This window comes from Danio rerio, chromosome 19 (assembly GCF_052040795.2).
Source record: "Danio rerio strain M-AB ecotype USA chromosome 19, GRCz13ab, whole genome shotgun sequence".
NCBI classification, from domain to species: domain Eukaryota; kingdom Metazoa; phylum Chordata; class Actinopteri; order Cypriniformes; family Danionidae; genus Danio; species Danio rerio.
Window position 1 is genome coordinate 29,788,411 of NC_141039.2, and position 25,758 is coordinate 29,814,168.

Sequence of the window (25,758 nt, forward strand, 5' to 3'; positions counted from 1 at the left end):
GGTTAGCACTGTCGCTTCACAGCAAGAAAGTTGCTGGTTCAAGTCGGTTAGTTGGCATTTATGTGTGGATGTTTGCATGTTCTCCCCGTGTTTGCGTGGGTTTCCCCCACAGTCCACAAACATGCGCTATAGGTGAACTGGATTAACTAAATTGGCCGCAGTGTATGAGTGTGTGAATGAGAGTGTGTATGGATGCTTCCCAGTACTAGGTTGCAGCTGGAAGGACATCCGCTTTGTAAAACATATGCTGGATAAGTTGGCGGTTCATTAAGCTGTGGTGACCCCTGATGAATAAAGGGACTAAGCCAAAAGAAAATAAATGAATTCAATGACTCACTTGAAAAAAAATCACCTGTTTTACTCCTGAAAGAATCAGTTTTTGAGCAAATTACGTCAATTAAACTTAGATTCATAAAGTAATTTACTTGTCATCACCTACCATGTGGAAAATCAGCCCTACACAGTAAAAAAAAAAAAGCTACCATACATCAGCACTCTTGAAACACGCTGTCGATCAAATCCAAGGACTAAAACTACTGCATAAATAGAAGTATTTTCAATGCAATTGTCATTATACCACATACAGTATGCGGGCCAACTTATCTCTCATTGAAGTAGAAACACATTCTTTCAATTCTGCCAAAATCCTTCAGTAACATCAATGACACAAGTGTGTTTTTCAGCCTGCCCTGTAAGATCCAGTGTGAAATCCAGTGTGATTCTCAGAAACAGAACATTATGCAGATGCCAAGAAAATATCCTTCGCTTTTTCCTTCAGTCGGTTACACTGAGAATGAGCAGAGCATCCTCAAAAATGAAGAAAAAAAGGATATTGAAGTGAAAGGAGAACCTCTTTGAAGCAGAAAGCGGTACTGCTTCTAAATCAGCAAAGAACTCCTTGTCCTTCGATGCATTGAGGAAAATTATATTTATGTTACGATGAAGAGCCACTTCAACAGTATGCCCTATTTAGCAGAAGACTGTGTTTGTTTTTACTTTTTAATAGAAGCGTACAAAAAGTGTCTAGGCTTTTTAGATTGAGGGTTACTTCCATCTAGGTTGATGAATAGCTTGTTTTTTTTCCGGTGCAGACTGAAGGAGGGCAGGATGGTTTGACAGGATCTATTGAGGGTATGACAGCTCCGCGGAGAGCAGGTGCAGTGCATGGGATATATTTTCTAGGCTGACAAAAATAAATCAGCTGAGAGCAAAGAAATGACGCTATGTGTGTCACAAGCCCTACCTTACATTAGTGTGCCTCTGTACATAGAGGTTGTGGAAGTTGTTGGTGTTTTCCGCCTGGCTGAAGTTGGGTCCCTTCAGTCTCTGGATGATCTCCGCCTTCATGACCCGTGCGATGTGGGCGGGAAGCAGGGATAGTAAAAGACGCTCCTATTGGTTGAACAGAGAAGGATAGAAATATTCATGTTATGTTTGTTTTTAATATCATTTCAAATACATTTGATATGATGTTATATAATTAACTCTACAGAGAGATTCAGATCAAGAGAAACATTGAGTTCCTAATACTGTATATTTCAACTTAAAATATCAAAAATCATAAAAAACTATGAAATCAGCTAATGATTTATTGGTTTATAACTTTTGACCATTATGTGCCACTGTTTATCAAATGTATGTGGTGTGGTCAGTGTGAGGTGACAATTAGGGCTCTATTTTAATGGTCTAGGTGCAAAGTCTAAAGCGCATGGCGCACAAGTATGAAGAGCTTGTCCGAATCCACATTTGCTATTTTAAGGACAGAAAAATGACCCTTTGTGCCCTGGTGCATGGTCTAACTGTTGGTCCTGGTGCATGGTCTAAATGTTTATTCTCTTAATCAGTTCTAGGTGTGTTTTGAGCATAATGTGCATTAAACCAATCATAGCCTCATCTCCCATTCCCTTTAAGGGTCAGTTGTGTCACACCATGGCGCATTTGCTATTTACATGGCAGATTTTGTAAGTGAAAAAACTGAATGCTTTAAGCGAGAAAACAATTAAACAAACCATCTGTAGCACAAGGATAAAGAACAAGCCTTCCCCATTCTGCCTCTTTCCTTTCTCTTGACTTTTAGGCTTTACTTCACTTTTGCACGCAATTGAGCTAGTTGATCAGTTACAGGTAGCCAGCTACTGATTAGAGTTGTAAGAGCGAGAATTATCTCAGCAAAACAATTCTCTAGCATATCATCCAGATTTTCATATAATTACACATTAATGAGAAAAGCAGTTTAAAAGCATTAAGCAACACATTTGTTTTAACACCAATTTAAATGAAATATGCCATTTAATTAGCAAGTTACCATGTTTTAGAATTAGAAAAGACCATATGACATTGTGACACTATTAAAAATAAGCAACTGTAGGAATTGATTTTACTTAAGACTTAAATGTGCCAAAAAACTCTGGAATCTGAAGAAAAGGGCCAGGATATACTTTGACACATTCTTGTCCTCTTTCTTGAACTTTCCTTCCCTTCTAGTACTGATAAAAACTCAGGTGTTACTGGTAACAATGTTTTATTCACTATCTTTGATAAATTTTGATTAAAGAGCCCCTATTCTGGGTTTTTGGAAATGAATTTCCATGTAGTGTATAACACAGCTCTAAGTGAAGAGAAATATCCAGCTAAGGTTTAAATCTGAAAGTGCACAGTGTTTAAAACTATTGATCCATCTATAAAAGACTGTACTCATAGTGCTTCAAATGAACCATCTTGATAACGAAGCTTTAGCCGTTTCGGCGTGACGTCGATACGAAACTTAAGCCCGGCCCAATTGTTGCACGCGCAAACCCTCAGCATTACAGCCCCAGCCTTAATTGTGCTGTATTCCCATCGTTTTTCTGACGAGTGCTACAGCAATCTGCACGCTTACAACGGGTGATTCATCAGCCGTCTGTTAACGGAAGGATTAGAAAAGACTATTGATGTATGTGATTTCGTCAGAGCTTGACAGGAACTTTACAGTACACAGTTCATGGATCAGTTTCTTCCTCCATTTCACAAGTGTAAGTAAGTGTGATTAAAATGGTTGCCTCCTTGCTTTCTTTTGCTTGCAAAGTATGTATTTAATTGTGTTTTGTTACTTGTAACCACTTGTAGTGTATTTGGTTAACTCTTTATATTCTCATATCGCCTCTAATGCCACGTTGAAAACACGGCGCATTCTGCTTTGTTAACAGATTTAGATGTGTTCGTGAGCTCGCGTTGCACTGCTGTTTGTCGTTGCTATGGCCACCATCAGCTGTTCCTACACATGTGCAGCGGTCAAGTTTCAAAATAGTTCAGATTTTCCCACAGTGTGAATTAATACTGAATGTGTGTCAGTGTTTTTATTTATGGTTAGGAATAGAGCAATATGCTGGTGTTAAACTGCATTGCTATAATGCACTTCTGCATTGGGCTCACACACATACCTGCCAACATTTGTACCTGAAAATCCCGGAGAGAAGGGTTTATGTTCAGGGGGAACCAGAAGTTATTCACTGTTGAAATTAAAGGAGTTTTCCTGGATAAATAACAAAACTGGACGGTGGTGGGAGATGGGTCTGAAATGCAAGAGATTAGTCTGAAAAACGGCAGATTCCTGGGAAAAACAGGGGTTTTGGCAGGTATGCTCACACATCCACTCTGACTACTTCAACATTGGTGATAAGTTGTAGTGGGCATTTCACTCTGTCTCTCACTGAAAGCTGTCGACCAGTTGCAACAGACTGTCATCGGTGCAATCAGCGCAGATTAGCATTGTGCGAAGGGGGGCTTTGGGAATGAATGAATCGCTGAACTAATCATATGGAAGTCACTGGGAAAATTATGTAAAACTATATGCATATTATAAGACAATAAAAGTGTTTTTGACCTTGAAAGCATATCAGCCTGTTGTTGAAGACCCCCAAAACCAAAATATGACCCTTTTAATGTATAATAGGTGCTCTTTAAATCTCAACAGATTAGTAAATCTTTAAGTCACTTGTTAACTTTGACAAAATAATAGGGATGTAACGGTATCAGAATTTCACGGTACGGTAATACCTCGGTATGAATGTCACGGTACGGTATTTATTGAATCATTTACAGGAAAACACTAAACTTATGAAAATACTCCAAAAAAGTGCCAAAAGTGTCAATGACATACAAATTAGCCATCTATCTGTAAGCTTTGAAACAGGAACTTCAATTTTATTAACAAAAAAATATTAAACCATGTAAAAAAATAAAGTTTCAATTTAGTATTGTTGAAAACTCATCACATTCAACATTTAATCACTCACTCACTTAGATAGAGATGGGAAAATTATCATATAAATATAATCTGGTAAAAGCTGGTATCTCTGGGTATTTACAATGTCCCCTGCAACAGAAAAAACCCTCTCATTTGGGACTGAGGTTTCTGGGACAAGAGAGATATGACTTGGCCCAGGTTGACAGCAGTGGGTAACGTTGTGCATTGTCTTTCCCCCACTTGAGAGGACAAACCATGAGTGAGATAGAGATCTCATGTCTGCATCAATCTGAACAGTGTGCTGTGTTTCTGCAGTCCCCATGACTGATTATTAGTCGTATTCCCCAACTTGCAGGCATGTGCACACATAGAGCTCAACCTGTGCAGTGCACATACCCTTTTTAGTCTTGGATAGAAAGTTCCCTTCCAAAATGATCAAAAGTGCCCCCGCGACGCGACATACCCTCCGTCCCCGCTTTACAGTACGCGCGCGACAACACAGCTGATAAGAACTCGCGCGACAACACCGCTATTCAGTACGCGCGCGACAACACAGCTGATAAGAACTCGCGCGACAACACCGCTATTCAGTACGCGCGCGACAATACAGCTCATAAGAACTCGCGCGACAACACCGCTATTCAAGAACTCGCGCGACAACACCGCTATTCAGTACGCGTGCAACAACACAGCTGATAAGAACTCGCGCGACAACACCGCTATTCAGTACGCGCGCGACAACACAGCTGATAAGAACTCGCGCGACAACACAGCTGATAAGAACTCGCGCGACAACACCACTATTCAGTACGCGTGCGGCGACAACACCCGCTTTAGGGTTTTCCAGCTCTTTTTGATCCCCGCTTCTAGCAGCACACTCCATTTCCGCATTACTGGATCTGTAGCGACAACAGACCGCAAGGGATTATGGCCAAGCCTGGGCTGATGGGAATTGTAGTTTCCGGTACCTCCCGTTCGCTTCATTCGCCTGAGCAAATTTTCTCAGAAGAACTATAGTTTTACAGAGTCATGCGACTACGGTAATATAAAAAAAAATTTATATTGCGGTATGACAGTATTTACAATACCGTTACATCCCTACAAAATAACCATTCAATGCTAGGATATTTAAAGAGAAGGGGTCATAAGTCTGTATCCAAACTGGCCCGAAGTGAAGAGCTCTTAATCTCAACACTATGTATAATTTGGACTTCCATCTATACTCTTAGATTTGCCTTTAGGTAATTGATGTTGTGCATTTATGCCTGAATTGGCTTTTATTAATTCCTTAATTGGCATGATACACTTTCATCTGGAAAATAAAGGTTAACCTCTTTCATTAAATCTGGAGTCTTCCAAATTCATTGTATCCAGTAGATTAAATGGAGTCTGTGCTACCATTATGTTGTGACATGATTTTATTGATTTTTAAGGCATATTTGACTGCTCGGAGCAGTGTGGCACAGCAGCATGAAGAACTTGTAATCATTTAATCACTGATATAAGCAAGTTGTATAGAAATGACTAAATTAAGAACACTTTTAGTAGGAGTGAGCAGGAGGCAACCAGACTACTTGAGTGTCATTAACCCTGCATCCTCTGATTAACTACAAAGTGTCGAGATAATGTCCGTGGAAAGAAACGCAATCCCGGGGCATGGAACTCTAAGCGGCGTTTGGTTCCTAATAAATGTACAATTTTTGTATTTGTAAGAACCCAAAAAAATATCAAAATCTAAATTATATCAGAACTGATAATGTTATCAGCTAAAAACAGAAATGGTACAAGTGGATTAACCAAAATTGGGGTCAGATTGAACTCAGAGGTGAAAACAAATATTAATATATTTTAATAAATAAAACAATTGTTTTCAAAAGCGCTAAAAAGGCTTACACACATTAAACCTTCGAAGATTCATCGGATTCTGCCGTTAGGCTGATAGAATGGAAACGTGTAGTACTTCAAACAGTCTGCTCTGTTTCTGCCACAGGTATTCTGAGTATACACGCAGAATACAGGAGAAGTATATGGCTTTTCAAACAAGCCCCTTGGGCACTTTCATCACAAAATGTGAAATGAGAAAAAGAAAATTTGAGAAAAATGATGATGGATGAACAGTCTCAATCACAGAAGTGTAACAGATGTCTCCTGCCACTAATGAAAAAAAAAAAATTGTTATTCTACTAAAACACATGTAGATTTTGTTCACTCACTAGGTGTTCTGATTAAAACCACTGAAATGCATCGTTAATCACGTTTTATGCCTTTAAATGACCAACATTTTTATATTATCGAAATAAGCTATCCAGCTAGATGAATCTTATCTTATAAAGTATAATATCAGCTATATAGTAAGTTTTGCAGCTCTTTAGGTACTGTATTCTGATTGGCCATTTAAAAAAAAACATATTGGTCAGCCACTAATTAAGTCCATTCTTGACCCTGGGTTAAACAATGCATCCCACTTGAGGGAAGGTTAGAACAGGGTTACGTCGAATGAATGACCCGGCGAACAGTACGAACAATATGAAATATGAACAACATTTGAGATTCGAAAAGCCCATAAATTTCTCCTTTTATTATGCTGCCACTCTTCTACAGTTCCTTTGTTTTCCCTTAAGAGAGCACCTGGTTTAGTGAAGGTCAAATAAAAGGAAACAAAATAATAGAGTGTGCCATGTGCTGATTGTGACTGAAAAAAAGAAACTGTTTATACACATTTACTGTTGTATTCAGAAGACATAAGTGCTTTTAAATAAAGGTCCATTAATGTATTATCATCAAAATTGAGACAAATCAGTGTAGGCTGTCCGCACTAATGGGTTCAAGTGTAATATGCATATGTTGTGGTCTGAAAAAGCGACTGCTAAAGGAAATGATGTCATTTATCCATCTTGTGGTTCTTCCTCTGCTTTAACATTTGGTATGTTTGGTTTGTTAAAGCTCTGGTATACACTAACTGACAAAAGTCTTGTCACCTATCCACATTTTAGAAAACAACAAATAATAACTTGACTTCTAGTTGATAATTTGGTATCAGAAGTAGCTTAAAATATAAAACATGTCATTCAGTGAAATGCTAAAATACCTGTTTATTTTTAGAATGTGGTGAATAATCATGATTAACTTTATAGGATAGGCTCAATGCTTGACACACTGCTGTTGGGTGGTTGATATTCTGCAATAAAACCTGAATTCAAAGTTGCATTGTTTAGGGCACTGTTTTTGTCGGTATATGCCCACAAGCAAAGACTTGCAGAAACAATGGTTAACAGAATAAAAATATATTCATTAGATTTAATAGCATTCTTAGAAAGGAGATGAGAGATTTTGAGGATTGCTTGTTTTTTCAGCAGTTTTCCCAACACAAATTAATAAAATAAGTTTAATGATACAGACAAAAAAGAGCTATCTGCAAATAAATAAATAAAAAATGTCATTGGTATTAATATATTTAAAGATACAGGGCACTAACATACACCCGGTGCAAAAAGGTGCTTGCATGGTGTGATTTGTTGCTATTGTCAGACCAGTGCAACCCTAATTTTCACATTTTGCTCCACGCTGTTTATAGCACATCCATTTGCACCACTTTGAGGACTCATGTGTGCTCCAGTCAGAAAAGGAGGTGTGTTAAGGCACATTGGTATTTTGAAAACCTGAAATAGACTACGTCACTGACCAACTAAAAACTGGTATAAGTCCAGTGGAGAATGCGTTAGTTATGCATCTTTGTAGGTCCAAATACTTACACATTGCTTAATCCACACAGGATGTAAAGCAATACACAAATATCTTTATATAAAAAAAAAAATACATTACAGGATTAAAATTATTATTTTCTACAAAAATATAAAAACCATTACCTCCATGCCTCATATCTGGGGACTTTTTTAGTTTATTCATGACAATCTGCATTTGTATAACATTATTATTAGTAGCAGTATTATTTAATTATATGCATATTTATTTATTTTTTAATAAAAACAAGTTTAGAGTTGTCCACCTGTCAGGTTTTTGGAGTTTGCATCACCATATGACATGCCCGTAGCCATGGGGGGGGGGGTTCGGGTGGTTCGAATGAAAGGTCCAGAATTTGTCCTTTTAATTATTTTATGTAATTTAATATTATATAATATATATAATTATTCTAATACATTTATATTTAATATATATTTTAATAAAATCCATTCATTCATTTAAAAAATCATTTTAAATAACTCTGGCCAGTAATTCGAATCCCATAGAGCCTCAAAGCCACAATAATGTGACGCGAGTCACGACATAACCCACTGAGTGGTAACATTTAAATCTTTGATGCAACATCCATGGATTTTGAGTATTGAATTTTTGAGGATTTTTTGGGTCGAAAAGAGCAAGAAAGCAGAAAAGGCAGGCAACAGCATCATTATTGCAAAATATTGAACATATATGTTCAAAAAGACTGCCAAACAGGGTAAGGCTAAAGTTACTTATTTCCTTACAGATGAAAATCTGCCCCTATCCATAAGGTTCTACGCTAACTGGCCGCATAAGCCGGGACGTCCTGTATATTGACTTGTCCAGTACATAACCTCCCTTTCCCTATTTTTGACATTATTTTTTTAAATAACTGTCCGATGAAGGTTTTAATGGCAAGCGGAGTCCTCAGCTGTCAGATGTCACTTCACAGCAAAAGTCGCTAATCTCGTCACTTCTGTGTTTTTGAGGCTGTTTGCTTACTTCATTTTTTTATTCTGATCGGATATATATCGGGGGGTTAATAAGTTCTTGTTTTAATTTTTTAGGGAAAATTTTTAATACATCAAAAAGTGTGATTATGATGACATCTGACTAGCTAATTCAGCAAAAAAAAATGAAAAATAAATAAAAGTCACTAAAATGCAGTATTTAAATATCATAGATAAATAGAAACTAAGGTGTATAAGTGCAAAAAGGGCTTAGTGCCTTTATTAATAATATAGGGTCGCCACAGCAAAATGAACCGCCAACATATCCAGCATATGTTTTATGCAGCGGAAGCCCTTCCAGTCAGGAAAACATCAATATACTCTCATTGGCATTCAGTTTTTCCACTTAGAAAGTCTGCCATGTAAAACGGCAAAAGTGGATTCAGACATGCTCTTACTGCTTTTGCACCATCCACTTTTACTATGCGCCTAGATTGTTAAAATAGACCCCAAAATAAGTTATCCAAATTGAACTCTACTCAGTTATTTTCACTTTCACTCAAAAACCTCATATCTTGTGACACTAAAAATGCTAATTCAGCTTTACCATCAATTAAAAGTATGCAAAATTATGTTAAACTAGTCCTATTTTACAGAACTTTTAATAAAACAAATAACAGACCTTGCTACAAATGGTAAACAAGTATATATTTTTTGAAAGGAAGTGTGCATTTTGGTTTTTGGGTTTATAAACCCCGTGCTGTGTGGAACTCTCCTAATCACAAACTAAATTTCAACAGCAATGCTTTATTCGCCCTTGGAAAGTACAATAAGGCATATCTGTAATTAGGCTGATGGTCTGTGCTGAACTAATGTTCTGATTGGAATGACCAGTGTGTGATCAGCACCGCAGGAGGTCAATGAAGGAAATGCTTCAGCATGTTTTACAATACGGCAGATAGACCCGACCGCAGATGAACCGACTGATGCTTTTCATTCTCACAACACATACAAGATCCAATCAAGCTGTGCAGAGAGTGAGAGGAACATTGTATTTGCCTTGCGCTCTGCAATTGTTCTGCCAGGAAAGCCAAAAAAACAACCCTGATAACATTCGTGGAATAATGGAGTTGAGAGCAGGGTGATGTTTCTAAGAGATGTGATAATTCCTGATGGAGCAGAAGTGCAGTCAACCGATCTGCCTTTATCTCAGCGCTCAAATTTCACTCAGCATCTCTATGAACACACATGTTATCATTATTTCACGTAAAACAGCAATAAGCACAACTACCCAAGGCAAGAGGCAGACTTCCGCCCCACCCGTATGTAACAGGAAACAGAGCACTGGTGGTGGGGGGGACAAAGCTATTTTGGGACAATGCAACTCTTAAACCCCCTCCGCCTCTGGATATTAGCTGCCCATTGTGCTGATATAATGATCTCTTTAAAACAGCTGCAGGAATGACTCATGCTTAAACCTATCTGATACCTCCCCAAACTAGGCCTACATTTACTTCTCCCTATAGGACTGGACAGCATGCAGTTTAGCTGAAAACAATGCAAGTCAGGCAATCTGTGCACTACTGTCGGCTGTACCTGCTGATGCTTCTCAAATTCCAGTTTGATGGGAGACTTGATGCAGTTGCAGGTGTCGTGGTACGTCTGTTTAAGAGCCAGATCCATCAGGTGTTTGTGATAGGCCCCTGCCACATTTCCACAGATGAAGATGATGATGTTGGCAAGGATCTATGAAGACAGAAAAAACATTTTATTTTTAGTTATAGGTATAGCCTCACTTTCTATATGTAACAAACACATTAAATATATACAGTTGAAGTTAAAATTATTAGATTGTTAGACAAAGAATGTTTAACAGCAAGGATTTTTTCACAGTATTTCCTATATTATTTTTTCTTCTTGTTTGTATCTAAATATTTTTTCTATAGCTATATTCTTCATATTTAAAGTTAAAAATATTGTTTGTATTGTTGTATTATTTTTTATAGCCATAACTTATATTTCTATATCTAAAATGATCTACGTTTTTACTTCTTATTATACTCAATAATTTAGATTCTTTTTGATAATATTTTCATTTTTTAAGGTCATGGATGGATGACAAAAAAATATTTGAATGTGACAAGGTTTTTATGATGGGTAAAAGACTGAAAAGTGTGTATTAAAACAATATGATGTATATCAAAATCCATATATCATAAATTAAGTCATAAAATAAGAATATAATTACTCTACAAATCCTCACATGAAGTGAAATCTGATCGTAATGGGTCAAAAATGCTAAAATTGAAAACTGAATGAAAAAAAGATCACAGATATAAGGATGTGGATGTGTTAAATGTATCAAAAATCATTTTACACTACAATAAATATTTATGAAGCTAAATTAAGTGTAATTTTCTTTTCAGAAAATTTAAACAATTTCTAGTATATTGTAAAAAGAACATTTATTTCAAAGGTTAGTTGAAATATAGGCCCAATTCTTCCCCTTAGCCCTTTTCCCCTACCCCTTGTTTTGAGCATTCAGGGGTAAAATAAATAGATTTGGGATTGTGCCTTAGACTAAACAAAGGTGTTTAAAGACCCCTGATCAGACCCCTTATCTGAAATCATCAATTCAGTTATAAGTTATAAGAAAATGTTAACTCCAAGAAATTGTTTAGAATATTTCTATCCAATAAAGGACGACAAACAGTTTGTATACTGAATTAATATGGAGACAACATCACCACACTGTATAAAACAAGCAATGAATGCAGTAAATTGGCTCACAGCTACAGGAAGAGATTACTGCTAGGCCACAGACACTTGAGGAAAATATGCACAGCAACCCTAATGGTTTCAAATGGCGGAGGTAAGCGCATTAGCGAAAGATATCATCAGCATAAGGATCTAGAGAGGGATGTGCCTCTACATTGATCTGAAAGATATTGATCTTTGGGAAAAGTAAAATCGGTTCAGCCTACAAAAAAGCTTTCAGCAGCTCTCTAGCATTATGTCAGACTGAAACAATATCAGTGGCGTGCTGAAAATGCTGCCGTTATCTTTCGCAAATGGAGAGCAGGATGTGTTAGATAATTAAGTTTAATTGCAGTAACTGAAATTACATACACAATAAGGCATTTGAAATTACCAAGCACACAACAGTGAAGATTTTGCCTCGTGAATATTCATTTGATGCATGCCTGGAATGCACAAGTATTGTTAGAGTATTTTCATAAATAAATTAAACGAAAATCATACAATACATAAACTGCTATGCGCTTGTTAAGTGTGACGTCACGCGAAGCAGCTTCCGGGTCCAAGCGCTCTATCAAACTGTATGGGGAGACTCAACAAATGGTAATAATAAACGTTTACAAAGTGCTGTAATACTTTAAAAATCACAACCGCAATATATATATATATATATATATATATATATATATTAGCGCTGTCAAAATTAGTATGTTAACACATGCGATTAATGAAAAAAATTAATGTGTTAAAAAAAATTAACGCAATTAACGGAGTTGCAGGGTTTTTTTTACTTCCTGTTGTGGTGGACGTGTGTTTAACATGCAAGAAATGTGGATAAGACCAAGGAAGCACATTTTGAAGGCAAGTTTCAGTATAAAACAATTAGTCGCATCACCAGGCTCTCCAGAGTTTCATGCAATTTCGGGTGTTTCATTTTTAACTTTCGACTTCTGTTGTAAGTTGATACCGCATGGCGAACAGAAAGAAAATCCTCCGCATTTCGTGACTCAGTTTTCCTTTAAGGTAATAAAATCACTGCATAGGCTACATGGTGGAATTTTAATAAGAGTATAATCTTAATCATGTTAAAATCAGAGTATTGGTGTCTTATGTGAATGTACTCAGAAACTCTCTGGTGAAGTCGCGAGCTGTCAAAGACAGGGCATTACTCTGCCTTTCAGCATGAGCCCTTCAAGTTTAGCGTGTTTCCTCATTAAACGCAACGAAAGCGTATGCTTCGCGTTGTTTTGTCAGAATCCTTGTAAAATACAGTAATACTTTAGGACGCTTAGTTTAAGCAAATTTAATGAACGTGATCATGCGTGTTGAATCTGAGGGGAGTTGCTCCAGTATGGAAGGCCGTTGGGGCCAAAACGTCTGCAGCGCGTTGTGTGTGTGTCTGTGTCAGGCCCAATGAGGGGTGTCAGGGGTGGAGTGAGTGACGTATCTGAGTAGGGGCGTGTGCGCGCGAGACTTACCTGAAGGACGGTGGGGGTGAGTTGCGCACGACATAGGCTACCTGAAGAGCTAGGAGGGATGTGGGGGAGAGGGGTGTGCAATGTATTTAACGACCGGTTTGTGAGAAATTATCATTCATTTGCGGGCATTTGGGAGTCTATGTGCACTTGCGGGATACTCCTAGTCTTAGCAACTGGATGAATGTAAAGGGGGATTAAGCAAAATTGTTTCTACTCTATAACTAATGTTCTCAACTCACAGCAATAAAACTTTACAATGAGTGCAACAGTTTGTATTCTATAGTTTATTATTATAATTTTTCATTTTCCATATCTGCAATTCCTGTATTTTGACATTTTTTTGCAGTCCACTTAGAATCCAACATGAAAATCAATGTTTTCTTTATTGGCATTGATTGTTTTGAAATTTAAATGTCATTAACATGCCTGTGTTTTAATTTCTTTAATAAATATGGCTGTTAAGCCAGGATCTTGATGGTTTATTGTGGGTATGTTGTTTACATGAAGAAATCTGTGTTACAAGTTAAACAAAAATTCTATTAAACAATTATATTTTGAATTTTAATTCTAATAAACAATTATATTTTGAATTTAAATAGTTTTTGTCTTGCATTTCATTAATTTTACATTTGAATAACCAAAATTACAAGTATTAGTATTTTAAATGCGATTAATCGCGATTAATTTTTTTAAAAAGGTGCGATTAATTAGTTAAATTTTTTTTAATCGATTGACAGCACTAATATATATATATATATATATATATATATATATATATATATATATATATATATATATATGTTCTCCCCACGAACAGGTGGGTTTCCACAGTCCAAAGACATACGGTACAGGTGAATTGGGTAGGCTAAATTGTCCGCAGTGTATAAATGTGAATGAAAATGTATATGGATGTTTCCCAGTGATGGGTTGCATCCACTGTGTAAAACATATGCTGGATAAGTTGGTGGTTCATTCCACTGTGGCGACCCCAGATTAATAGAGGGACTAAGCTGAAAAGAAAATGCAAGAATGAATGAATGTTTGGTTTAAATGTTGTGGATAAAAAAAAAAAATGTTTTGTTACCATCAACCTCTGAAAAATCATCTTGTGCCAATTTGTATTATTTATTTGTACTTGCATAACAATTGTATTAGCATAATTACAGTGAACTAGGTCAACATCATTATATCAGTAACCCAGAAATGCTGTCATTAAAGCTTCATTTTCATTTCAGCCAGGAACATTTCTTTCATTTGCCCCATTTTTTCAGCCTGAGCCTCTTTCAGGCTCTTCAGATTTGTTATTTCTCCATTTCTACCGCAGCATGCGTGTCTCAGATTACACAAGGCATCAGACGAAGTAAAGCACTGAAATGGTTTGTTAAGGTTCACCCCAGACTGCGCAAAGGCGTCTGTTGGTTTAATTAGTCTACGGCCTCCTGCTAATATCACTCACTGACATTATTAGCAGATTAAACATCATCCACCGCAGGCAATTACACAACACTCTTCATCAATTAGAAAAACACTCGCCGAAGAGCTCCTTAACAACCTCCCAGCACCTGAAGGTACATTGTTTGGTTTCCAGAAATTGATCAAGACTAATCGAACGTTAGCATGATGTACTACTTGACGTACGAGTCTCTCTAGCTCTGTGTGTACTAAAGGCATCAGTCAATGACTTCAGGAAATTGCTTTTAAACAGGTTCCCGATAATCTAAAACAATTATTTTAATGATTGATTGTGTGTTTTAAATATGTATGCTTTTTCATTTGTTCTTGACCTTTGCTTAGACTGAGCAAATGCTGGGGTTTATAATATCATAAATGGAGAGCTGCTGGGCTCAGAGAGTTTATGTAAATGAAATGTGAAATTTGATCATGGAAAAACAGAAAATCTGGAGTGCATCTGTGGTGATTAACATGTTTCATAGCCCATATAGAGTTTTAAGAATAACTCAGTGGTGTTTTTAGGAAGTGGTGTATTATTCAGATTCATAAATATGGAAATAAGTGTTTCTTTTCAATTATATTGATTTTTCTTTTCTTTTTTTATTATTCATTTGTCCAATAAATTTTGCTATTTTGGGGTTTCCGCCTGTTTTCTTTTTTTTTGACTATCTAAATTAAAAAGCTTCCCAAAATCCAAAAAAAAGTTTGATATCATTTTAAGGAAAACACTTTCAATTTTCATAAAACGCAGTTGAAGGTGATCAAAATAACAATATAATAAACCCCTCAAAAAAAAGATGCTTTTTCTGTAAACTCCAACTTGAAAGTGTATCTTTTAGGTTCTGTGTGGTCTTGGTTGCTGTAATTAATTTTGGTGGTTCCTGCACATGTCAGTAATCATAGGAAAAAAGAAAAAGGTCCCTATCACAATCTATGCAAAAGTTATATTATTCCAACTGACGAGTAAACGAAACCATTTCTGAAAGTATTGGGCCAGTATGGACCTTTAAAATTTTAAGAATGCAGAAGTAAATGGCGTCACAGACCCGGTACTGGGTCCTAAAGATTAAGAGATGAAAGGGACAGTCTACCAAAAAAGAAAACTTCCATCATTTACTCATCCTCCATTTGTTTAAAACCTCTCTGAGTTTCTTTATTCTGTTGAAAACAAAATAATATATTTTGAAGAATGCAGGAAACCAGTAAACATTGACTTGCATAGTGTTTTTTCTACAGTATATGGAAGTCATTGATCTTCAAAATGTCTTTTTTGTGTTAAACTGAAAACAAAGAAACTTGTAAAGGTTTGGAACCACTTGAGGCTGAGAACATAGCGAAGAATTTTTAATTTTGTGGCAAACTATCCCTTCAATACTTTTATTAAGATTATTATTATTATTATTTTTTTTTTAATTTGGAGCTTTTATGATTGGGCCAAAGACAAGATGTGCCAATTTGAAGTCCTCGCCAATGTCAATTAACAAATAAAAATATTTTATTTATATTAAAATGCAATTTAATTTATACTTTAATGCTTAAAACGAACTGTGTCAAACTATAGTTTAGGTATTCAGCATAACTGCTATAAACAGTATTTACATAAAACATGATACTAAAAACAATATATTTATTCTGATATATATTATATCAGGTATAATGTTATCAAATAAAAAAACTAATTATTATTTTTGGGCTGCAATGCAATTTTCTATCATTATTTACTTGTTCCAAACCATTTTTTGAAAAAACATTTTTTTTTCCAAAAAGATGATAATGTGAAGTATGATGGAGACCAGGGCCTGTTTCAAAAAGGAGGTTAAGTGAAAACTGAGTATTTTAACCCTGGAATGAGAGAAACTCATTTTTCCTTTTCAAAATGGCAGGTTTGTTAAACTTGAGAAAGCAGGGTAAGTCAAGCCTGTTTCTGAAAGAGAGGTAACTTTAACTCAGAGTCAATTACTTTGGTAACTTACTCTGTAAACCTAACCTGGTCAGGAGCAGATTTTATACTCTAAACTCTGAGTTTCAGTCAGTCTCCTCCCCTTATTTAAAGACGAATCGGTATTTTCGCCTTAGCTTTACGTTTCCACACACCTATTTTAATGCTCATTTTGGATATGCGCATAAAAATGATTGATGGAAACGTCATGATGCACATAACTTTTGAAACAGGCCCCAGAAGTCACTGACATCCACAAATACAACCCAGGCTCATTCTGATTATATACCACTACATTTCTGAAGAGAGAGCAAAATACTTCCAAGGAACTACATTTTTTAATGCAGTTTTCACAAACCCCCCGGAGGCCGCTGTGTATGCTATTATTAAAAAAATTATCTCGTGACTGCCATTCCCACCTGCTGCTCTCATGTAAATCCACCAGAGGCCACTGTTGACTGACTGACTAACCAATTCCCCCCACCTTTCCCCTTCCCTAAACCCAACCAAAAGTGTTTTAAATGCACTAATGAACCCACCCACCCACTTCCATTAACCCCGCAATCCAGAAAAAGGAAAGCCCTTGTGACTGCCAAAATCATTCTTCACTGGACAACCCTGTTGTCACGGTCAACTCATCTCTCCATCTCAAGTTCTCCAACATACGTGGCGGTCTACTGGGCAAACTGGTAACAGCGTAAAAACTTTTCACATGGAGGTAAACGGTCAGCTGGTAAGCGCGAAAAGGAACAGTGTCTCAACGTCCTGTTTTGTTCATTTTAAAGACGAAATGCAGCCAAACATTCCTCTGGCTACATATATGCGATCTCCAGAAATGTATATAGGGCAATGTTTTCAGAATAAGCCAATATGTTACAACAATACCATGGCAGTCAATGGTTACCAGGTTTAATGTTTGTGTGAACTATTCCTTTTAAATATATATATATATATATATATATATATATATATATATATATATATATATATATATATATATATATATATATATATATATATATATATATATATATATATATATATTGCTAAATAAGCTATTTACTTAATGACATTTCAGTGGACATGTTTTTCTATGTCATGGTAAAAATATATAATGCAAAAAATATATATAATAATAAATAAAAAGAACAACTTTTTTATTTTAAACAGCATACTGTGATAAAAATAAATGTAATTTTAGCAGCGATGTACTGCATGCATCCTAAAAACACAAAATTAAACCATGTTTTCACACCAATTTGACAAAATTGCAGCTTGTTTGGAAATGGCACAATAACATATTCTGCTCACAAGTGATATTAACCACAGAAAGCACACGTTTTCCCTCTCTCCATCTCTCTCTGTTCAAGCATATGCTATTTAAAGGCCAGTCTACCTGCCATGAGACACACCTGAACCTCGCTGGGAAGGTTTTATAGGACAGCTCCTCCGAGAGTAGCCTTAAGTTATTCCTCTCCCTGTAATCACCAAAGCACTAGGAAGAGGCCAGTCTTACAAGAGCCGGTCTATTGGGAACCATAGCTTAATTACAAAACACAGGCATCTGACATCATCTCCACAACCATGACCCAGACAGATGTAACCCTCTAACTCTCTTTTTTCTTTCTTTCAGCCTCCGATTAACTCGAGACCTTTGTTTGAGGGGCACATCAGTAGTAAAGCAGCCTTTAAAGGCTCTAACAAACAAAGTACGACCTGAAGCTCTTGCAACATAAAGAGGTCATAACGTGTCTAATGAAAGCACGGAACGCTTGATTAACTGCTAGTGTTGAATGTGAAGGGTCGTTAAGGTTGGTTTTAATGAAGCTCTCCTTCTGTTTGGAGGACTGACTGTTGTGAAAGGGTTTAGTCGATTTTACGGCAAGAAACTACAGGCAATTTTTTTTTACGTTAGCAAATTATACTACTTTGATTGGTTTAATAACAGGCAATAATGATTCATTATAAGGACTATTGACCTTATTCTTTCATGTAAGAGTGAGTGCAATGTCAGTTTATTATAGTATATTAAATATGGTATAACAATATTGCTAGATTAAGATTTCCAGTGTTCTGTTGATTTGTCAGGGCAGCACGGTTGGTCAGTGATTAGCACTGTTGCCTCACAGCAAGAAGATTGCTGGTTCAAGTCTCAGCTGGGTTAGATGGCATTTCTGTGCTGAGTTTGCATGTTGTCCCTATGGTTGCTTGGGTTTCCTCCGGGTGCTCCGGTTTTCCCCTCAAGTCCAAAGACATGTGGTACAGGTGAATTGGGTAAACAAAATAGGCTATAATGTGTGTGTGTGTGTGTGTTGTGTGTGTGTGTGTGTGTATGTGTGAATATGAATACATGCGTCCCACTACTGGATTGCAGCCAGAAGGGTGGCCGCTGCTTAAAACATATGCTAGAATAGTTGGTGGTTCATTCCACTGTGGCGACCCCTGATCAAGAAAACTGAATGAGTGAATCAATGAATGTTGATTTGTCCTACCCTTTCAGTTTTTCCTACCTCTCATTTAAAAAGTAGCACATTTCTACAAGTGGTGCTCGCTGCAGAGCCATTTGAGGAGAGCTGAGCTCCAGCGAGGGGGAGCTTAAGCTTGAGCTCCACCTTTTTTCACTTCTTCTACGAGTGATGTCACTGGGGGTAGGGTTAGGGATGGGGTTGGTGTACGCATTAAAACAGCTTACAGGAGGAGGAGCGACAGCTCATGCTCCCCCTCGCTGGAGCTCAGCTCTCCTCAAATGGCTCTGCAGCGAGCACCCTCTCCATTTCTATGACAAAATATGCTACCTATCAGATTGTAAACTATACCTGCATAATTGTTGGGGTCAAGTGGTGTGATATGAGGCTGTAATATCACCCTAACCCACCCCAATCCCTAACCCCAACCTTAGAACCATTCAAATACACTGTTGGTAGCTTTAGCCCCTTGCACACATACACACCTTTCACACAAGGTGTGTTTGTGTGAACAGGCCCTTTTTGAGAATACTTCGTTCTGGCTATTTTCCGGATAGAGAAGATGAAACATTACCGGTAATTTGCCGGAATGCTGCGCTGTGTGAATGCAAAAGGAAGATTGCCGGAAAGAGGGCGTGCATGTCTAGAACGTGCTGATGTGAGACGTCTGCTTTAGCCAATCAGAACAGTCAGACGCATTTACGTCCGCGTGGTTTATGAAAAAAGCCTTTGAACATTTTTCCAGACACATTTAACTGCTAGAAGTTAGTCAGATAACGTTTATATGTTCATCTTAATGCCAACTGTGTAAATAATTATCGATATGATGCTTATGATAAGCCGTTGTTTGTTTACCTTCAAGCTTTGCTGGTGCCCATGAAACAGCCCATGAGCGCCAGCACACACCCATATCATGTACATCTCAACATGCGAAAGTGTTTCTCTATATGTTTTCATCGAAGTTGTTCACAATACTGATCCATCCACAGAGTTTGTGATGTAGTCAAATGTTTACAAATACAAGGGTAGCTGTTTAGAGCTCATTTCTGGGTAATGATGTCAGAATTTACCGGTATTTTGGAATGGATGTGTGAATGCTCTTTTCCGGAAAAATTCCGTAACTTCCTCGCCTGTGTGAACAGCGCTTTTTTGAATATACCGGTAAAGTCTTTCCAAAAATTTTCCATATATTTACCGATATCACTGTGTGAAAGGGGCTGTGTGTCAGGACAGCGAACTTCACTTCCATTGATTTGTGAATTTTATTTTTAAACTAATTTCGAGAGGATCACGTGCTTATGCTGGTCCCGCATTATCCAATTTATAATTCACCAATCAGACGATTCCTAAACCACTATAAATACCCTAGGTTCTATATAACAGCCATCTTCATTTTGAAGAATCCCCCCTTCCACCCCTACTCCTCCTCTTCCTATCCTAGATGGGTGACACGATGGCCCAGTGGTTAGCACTGTAGCCTCACAGCAAGAACGTCACTGGTTCTAGTCCTTACCAAGCTAGCTGACGTTTCTGTGCGGAGTTTACACATTCTCCACATCCTCACATGGGTTTCCTCCCGGGTTCCCTGGTTTCCTCCCACTGCAAAAAGGTAAAAATAAACCAAACCACGGTTGCTGATTGGTTTTTGATGTGGTATTTGAGGGTGTATAAATACACAGTCTTTGTTTTTATTTACTTCATGTAGTTCTGAGAGCTGAGATGCATATTTTGATTTGCTCAGACACATCAAGGTAAGAGTGTAAAGGTCACTCTCACACTCTCACACACTCACAGACACACATGCACACAGTTTAATTTGCTGTTAGTTTGTACTCCATATAAACTCCAGAAACGTTCGAGGTTACTAAAGTAACCCTTCGTTCCCCGAGGAGGGGAACGGAAGCACTATAAGTGGATTTGATTTGTAAAATCCACGCATTGGGAGGTTCGGTTCAGAAGCTACTCGTCTGAAAGAGTATTGAACGGGCCAATTAAGAATGAATTGGCAGCGCAAGCCTGCGCAGGTGAGAGGCATAAGCAATCAACTGAGTATATAAGCTCACCTGGCGCCAGCAGACGCTATCCTTTTTAAGCTGAAGAGACTTTCAACAGCTAAGGGACAGTCATTATGGCGACGGAGTATAGTGCTTCCGTTCCCCTCCTCGGGGAACGAAGGGTTACTTTAGTAACCTCGAACGTTCCCCTTCGGGGGGAACTTCAGCACTATAAGTGGATTTGATTTGTAAAATCCACGCATTGGGAGCCCATTGAAAGCGCCATAATGACTGCACCTTACCAACACCCCCGATGAGGAGATAGTCAAGCAAGCGTGACGCACCCGCATCATGGGGGGCGCGGTCCTCCAACGTGTCCCTGGCCCTAATTTATCCTACTTCAACAGAAGTTTTACGGATTTAGATATATTTTTTGGGAAGTCGTGAGCATCTAGATAATTCTAGGAAAATACGACAGTACGTTGGGAAGCGTGCAATCCCGATAGGGAGGACGCTGCGGAGGCCATCCGTTACCCAAGGGGGGATAGATGGCAGAATTTACATATGGACTAGCCCTAAAAAGGGGGAGTACGCATAGCAAAAGAGTGGTTAGCGGGGAGGGAAGACACGGGTCCGCCCAGGGGGGGGACTTAACCGTGGCGGAATAAGCATATGTGATCGCCTAGTGGGGACCACGCATAGCAGGCACCTTTACCCAAAACGCGGGCTGACCAGCGGGCAGACCTACAACGTAGTGGGCCAGCAAGTGACTCCTCCGCTGAGTCAGTGCTGGGGGCCACGGAGGAATCTGCAGGGCTCACCTGACGGGGAACTTTACTGACAGATAAAAAGGCGCACGTATCTCCGTGTTAGGGAAAATGGCGCAGCAAGCGTGTTTCAACACCCTACCGAATTGTTTCCTCAATCACCAAGGGTTACCTAATACCCTTGAGGAAACCGGCTCCACTCGCAGATTGTAAAACCTTGCAAATGTGTTGGGTGTCACCCAGCCCGCAGCTCTACAGAAGTCTGTTAGAGGGGCGCCGCGTGCGCGCGCTCGAGAGGATGCGAAACTCCGAGTGGAGTGCGCACGCGCTCTCGGGGGACGCGGCTTATCTCGGCTCTGATAGTGAAAGAAAGGCATCCACAATCTAGTGGGAACTTATTTCGGTACGGCACTTCCCTGCTGCCGACCGTTATAACAGACGAAGAGCTGCTCAGATGATCTAAACTCTGAGTGCGGTCCGGATAATACGCAAAACGCGAACTGGACAATAAAGAAGGGCTGGGTCTGCCTCCTCCGAGGGCAGCGCTTGCAGGCTCACTACCTCGTATTAAAACGGAGTGGTAGGAACCTTGGGCACATATCGCGGGCGGGGTCTCAGGACGTGAGAGAAGCCACCAATTACAGGCACGAGTCACTGACCGAAAAATGCCTCCGGGTCCCCGACCCTCTAATCGATATCAACGCGACCAGCAGAGCTGTCTTCAGGGACAGAAAGATACTGAGTCGAGGATCGAAGGGATCTGCGCGGCTTGTGTAGCGAGGGCGAGATCCTAAGAGGGCATGAGAGGGGGCGGGATGGATTAATTCGCTTAACGCCCCTGAGGAACCGGATGATGAGGTTATGCGTTCCCACGGTGCTGCCAGCCACCGCGTTATGAGAGCGGAGATGGCAGCCACGTAACCTTGAGTGTGGAGGGCGACAGCCTGCTCTCCAGCTTCTCTCGGCGTAAAGAAAGCACAACGCTGATCTGGCAAATTACGGGGGTCTTCTCAGCGAGAGACACACCATTCAGTGAATAGACTCCACGTCAGGGCATAGGCGCGCTCGGGGAGGGGGCTCTAGCCCGAGTGACGGTATTAGCCACCGCAATCGGAGGTTACCTAAGTCTTCCTCGCGTCTAAAATCTCTTCAAAGATCGGCGAGGGTGCCAGGTGGTGCCCTGTCCCTGAGAGAGTAGGTGCTCTCTCGAAGGGACTGCCAGGGGAGGGCTATCGCGAGGGAGAGCTCTGACATCCAGGTCCGGTTGAGCCAGAGGGGCGCAACCAGCAACCTGTTCCTCGTCCTCCCTGACCTTGCACAGTAACTGCGCGAGCAGGCTCACTGGGGGAAACGCGTATTTGCGCGTGCCCCGAGGCCAGCTGTAAGCCAGTGCATCCGTGCCGAGAGCACTCGGTCAGGGAAAGAACAACTAGCAATGAGCGATCTCGGGGGAAGCAACAGATCGATCTGGGCTTCCCCGAATCGCGCCCATATCAGCTGAACAGACTCGGGGTGGAGTCTCCATTCTCCAGGACGCAAGGCTGCCGTGAGAGCGCATCGGCTGCACGGTTGAGCTTGCCTTAATATGAATGGTGTGCAGCGATTTCAGCCGCGGATGACTCCAGAGGAGCAGACGGCGGGCGAGCTGAGACATGCGGCGAGAGCGCATACCCCCTATACGGCTGATATACGCCACCGCCGCCGTACTGTCCGTCCTGACCAGCACGTGTTGCCGCTCCAGCACCGGAAAAAAACGGTGGAGAGCGAGGAACACTGCCAACAGCTCCAGGCGATATGCCAATGCAACTGGGTACCTTTCCACAGGTCCGCAGCCGCATGCCCGCAACGCACAGCCCCCCAGCCCGTGTTGGAAGTGTCTGCTGAAACGACAACAAGACTGGACGCCTGTTCTAGAGACACCCAGGCCTGTAGGAACGAGGGGTCGCTCCAAGGGCTGAGGGCGCGGCCACACAGCGCAGTAACAGAGACTCGGTGTGCGCGCGCGTGCCATGCGCGTCTGGGGACTCGATCGTGAAGCCAGTGCTGAAGTGGTCTCATATAGAATAATCCGAGCGGCATGAAGCGGCTGCGGATGCCATATGCCCCAGGAGCCTCTGAAATAGTTTCAGTGGGACCACTATTTTACTGTCGAGCTCTCTCAGACAGTACAGCATCAGCTGAGCGCGCTCTCCGGAGAGGCGCGCTGCCATGGTGACCGAGTCCAGCTCCAGCCCGAGAGAAGAGATCCTCTGCACGGGGGCGAGTTTGCTCTTTTCTCGGTTGACCTGAAACCCCCACAGGTGGAAGTGCCAGAGCACTTTGTCTCTGTGCATAATCAACTGCTCCGAGAGAGGGCAAAAATCAGCCAGTCGTAAAGAAATTGAGTATGCAGATGCCCGCGAGCCGAAGGGGCGCTGAGGCACCCTCCGCGGGCTTGGTGAGGACCCGCGGAGACAGAGAGAGCCCGAAGGGGAGGGCTTTGTATTGCCAAGCTCGACCTTCAAACGCAAACCGCAGAAACTGTCGGTGGCGAGGAAGAGTGGAGACATGGAAATACGCGTCCATCAGGTCTAATGCTGCAGACCAACCCAGAGGACGAACGCACCGGAGGATGCGCTTCTGCGTGAGCATTCTGAACGGCAGCTTGTGCAGGCAGCGGTTCAAAACGCGCAGATCTAGGATTGGCCGTGACCCACCGCTCTTTTTGGGCACGATGAAGCGTGGGCTGTAAAACCCACTCTCCATCTCGGCTGGAGGGAGCGGCTCGATTGCATCCTTCGCCAGGAGGACAGCAATCTCCTCTCGCAAGACAGGGGCGGACAGGGGGCTGACCCTGGTGAATACACACCCGTGACTTGGGGGGCCGTTTCGCGAACTGAATCGCATAGCCGAGTCTGATTGTGCGTATGAGCCACCGCGAAGAGCTGGCCCGCGCTAACCAGGCAGGCAGAGCTCTCGCTAATGGACTCATCGCTACAATCGCTGACGTACCAGCAGTGGGGCAGCGCGGAGTGGGTGTGCTGATCCGGGAAGCTCGCGGGTCCCACGGAAAAGCTGGAGGTGAGATATTTGCTCTCACTCCAAACCCGAGCTCCGGAGGGGAGGCTCGAGGGGTGGGAGAAAGGAGACCGTCCTCCCAGCGCTCGTGAGCCACTGGCGAAACGCACCGAATCTGCAAGCTAGAAAGCATAGCGTCCCAGACTGGCAGATTTCGGGCTGTCACATCTGGGGAAGTGAAAAGTGCCCTTTCATAATGTTTTCATGGCAGTAAAAAGTGCCGTTGGAAATGGGGCCCCGCCCTCCAGCGGGGAAAGAGCAAGTTCCCTCTTCTCCAGATGGCCTGTCCCAGGGGCGCTTCGCGGTCCGTTGCCGGACTTAGCGGCGTTCTGGGCAGGGGGGCTGCCTGCTTCCGAGGTGCCCGACGCGCTCGCTTCGCCTGAGGCGTGTGCGGGGGCGGAGCAGCTCTCGTAGGCGGGCGCCTTCGGCGAGGAGCAGGTATGAATGGCACGGCGGGCGGAGCGGGCTACGGACCGCCGATAAGACATCACCCACCAACTGCTCTCTCACCGCCTTGAATTCCTGGGTGAATTCACAGACAGTGTCGCCGAACCTGGCTGGGGATATGGGGAAGTCAAGAAAGCGGACTTTGTCGACTTTGCGCATATCAGCCAGGGGTGGCGCTCCTGGACCACTAATGTGGACATCGTCCTCCCCAACGCACACGCAGCGGACTCAGTAGTCCGAAGAGCTAAGTCGGCGGCGGTGCGAAGCTCGTAAGCCTGGGTTGGACCCACCCTCGTGCAGCTCGGCCAGCGCCTGCGCTTGGTAGCGCTGGTAGGTGGCTATCGCATGCAAGGCGGAAGCAGCCTGGCCCGCAGCTATGTAAGCTCTAGCTCCGAGGGAGGTAGATAACTTACAGGCTTTGGATGGGAGACGAGGCGGACCCCGCCAAGAAGAGGCGCCGCGCGGATTTACCGCCATCGCGCACTCAACCTGAGGAATCGCCACATA

The 25,758-nt window shown here is 41.0% G+C and overlaps 1 protein-coding gene across 3 annotated transcripts in view; it reads right to left on the reverse strand.

Moving 5' to 3' along the window:
• Nucleotides 1-25,758, reverse strand: part of adcy2b (adenylate cyclase 2b (brain)) — a 167,732-nt gene that overhangs the window by 77,122 nt on the left and 64,852 nt on the right. For all 3 annotated transcript variants that reach the window (XR_015515971.1, XM_087294514.1, NM_001099987.1), the window contains exons 4-5: nt 10,492-10,641; nt 1,244-1,392 (exon numbers count right to left, since the gene is read on the reverse strand). Coding sequence is in view for 2 of the 3 variants with exons in the window: in XM_087294514.1 (XP_087150640.1) it covers nt 1,244-1,392; nt 10,492-10,641 (299 nt within the window). In the remaining variant the exon portion in view is untranslated. The remainder of the gene's footprint in view (nt 1-1,243; nt 1,393-10,491; nt 10,642-25,758) is intronic.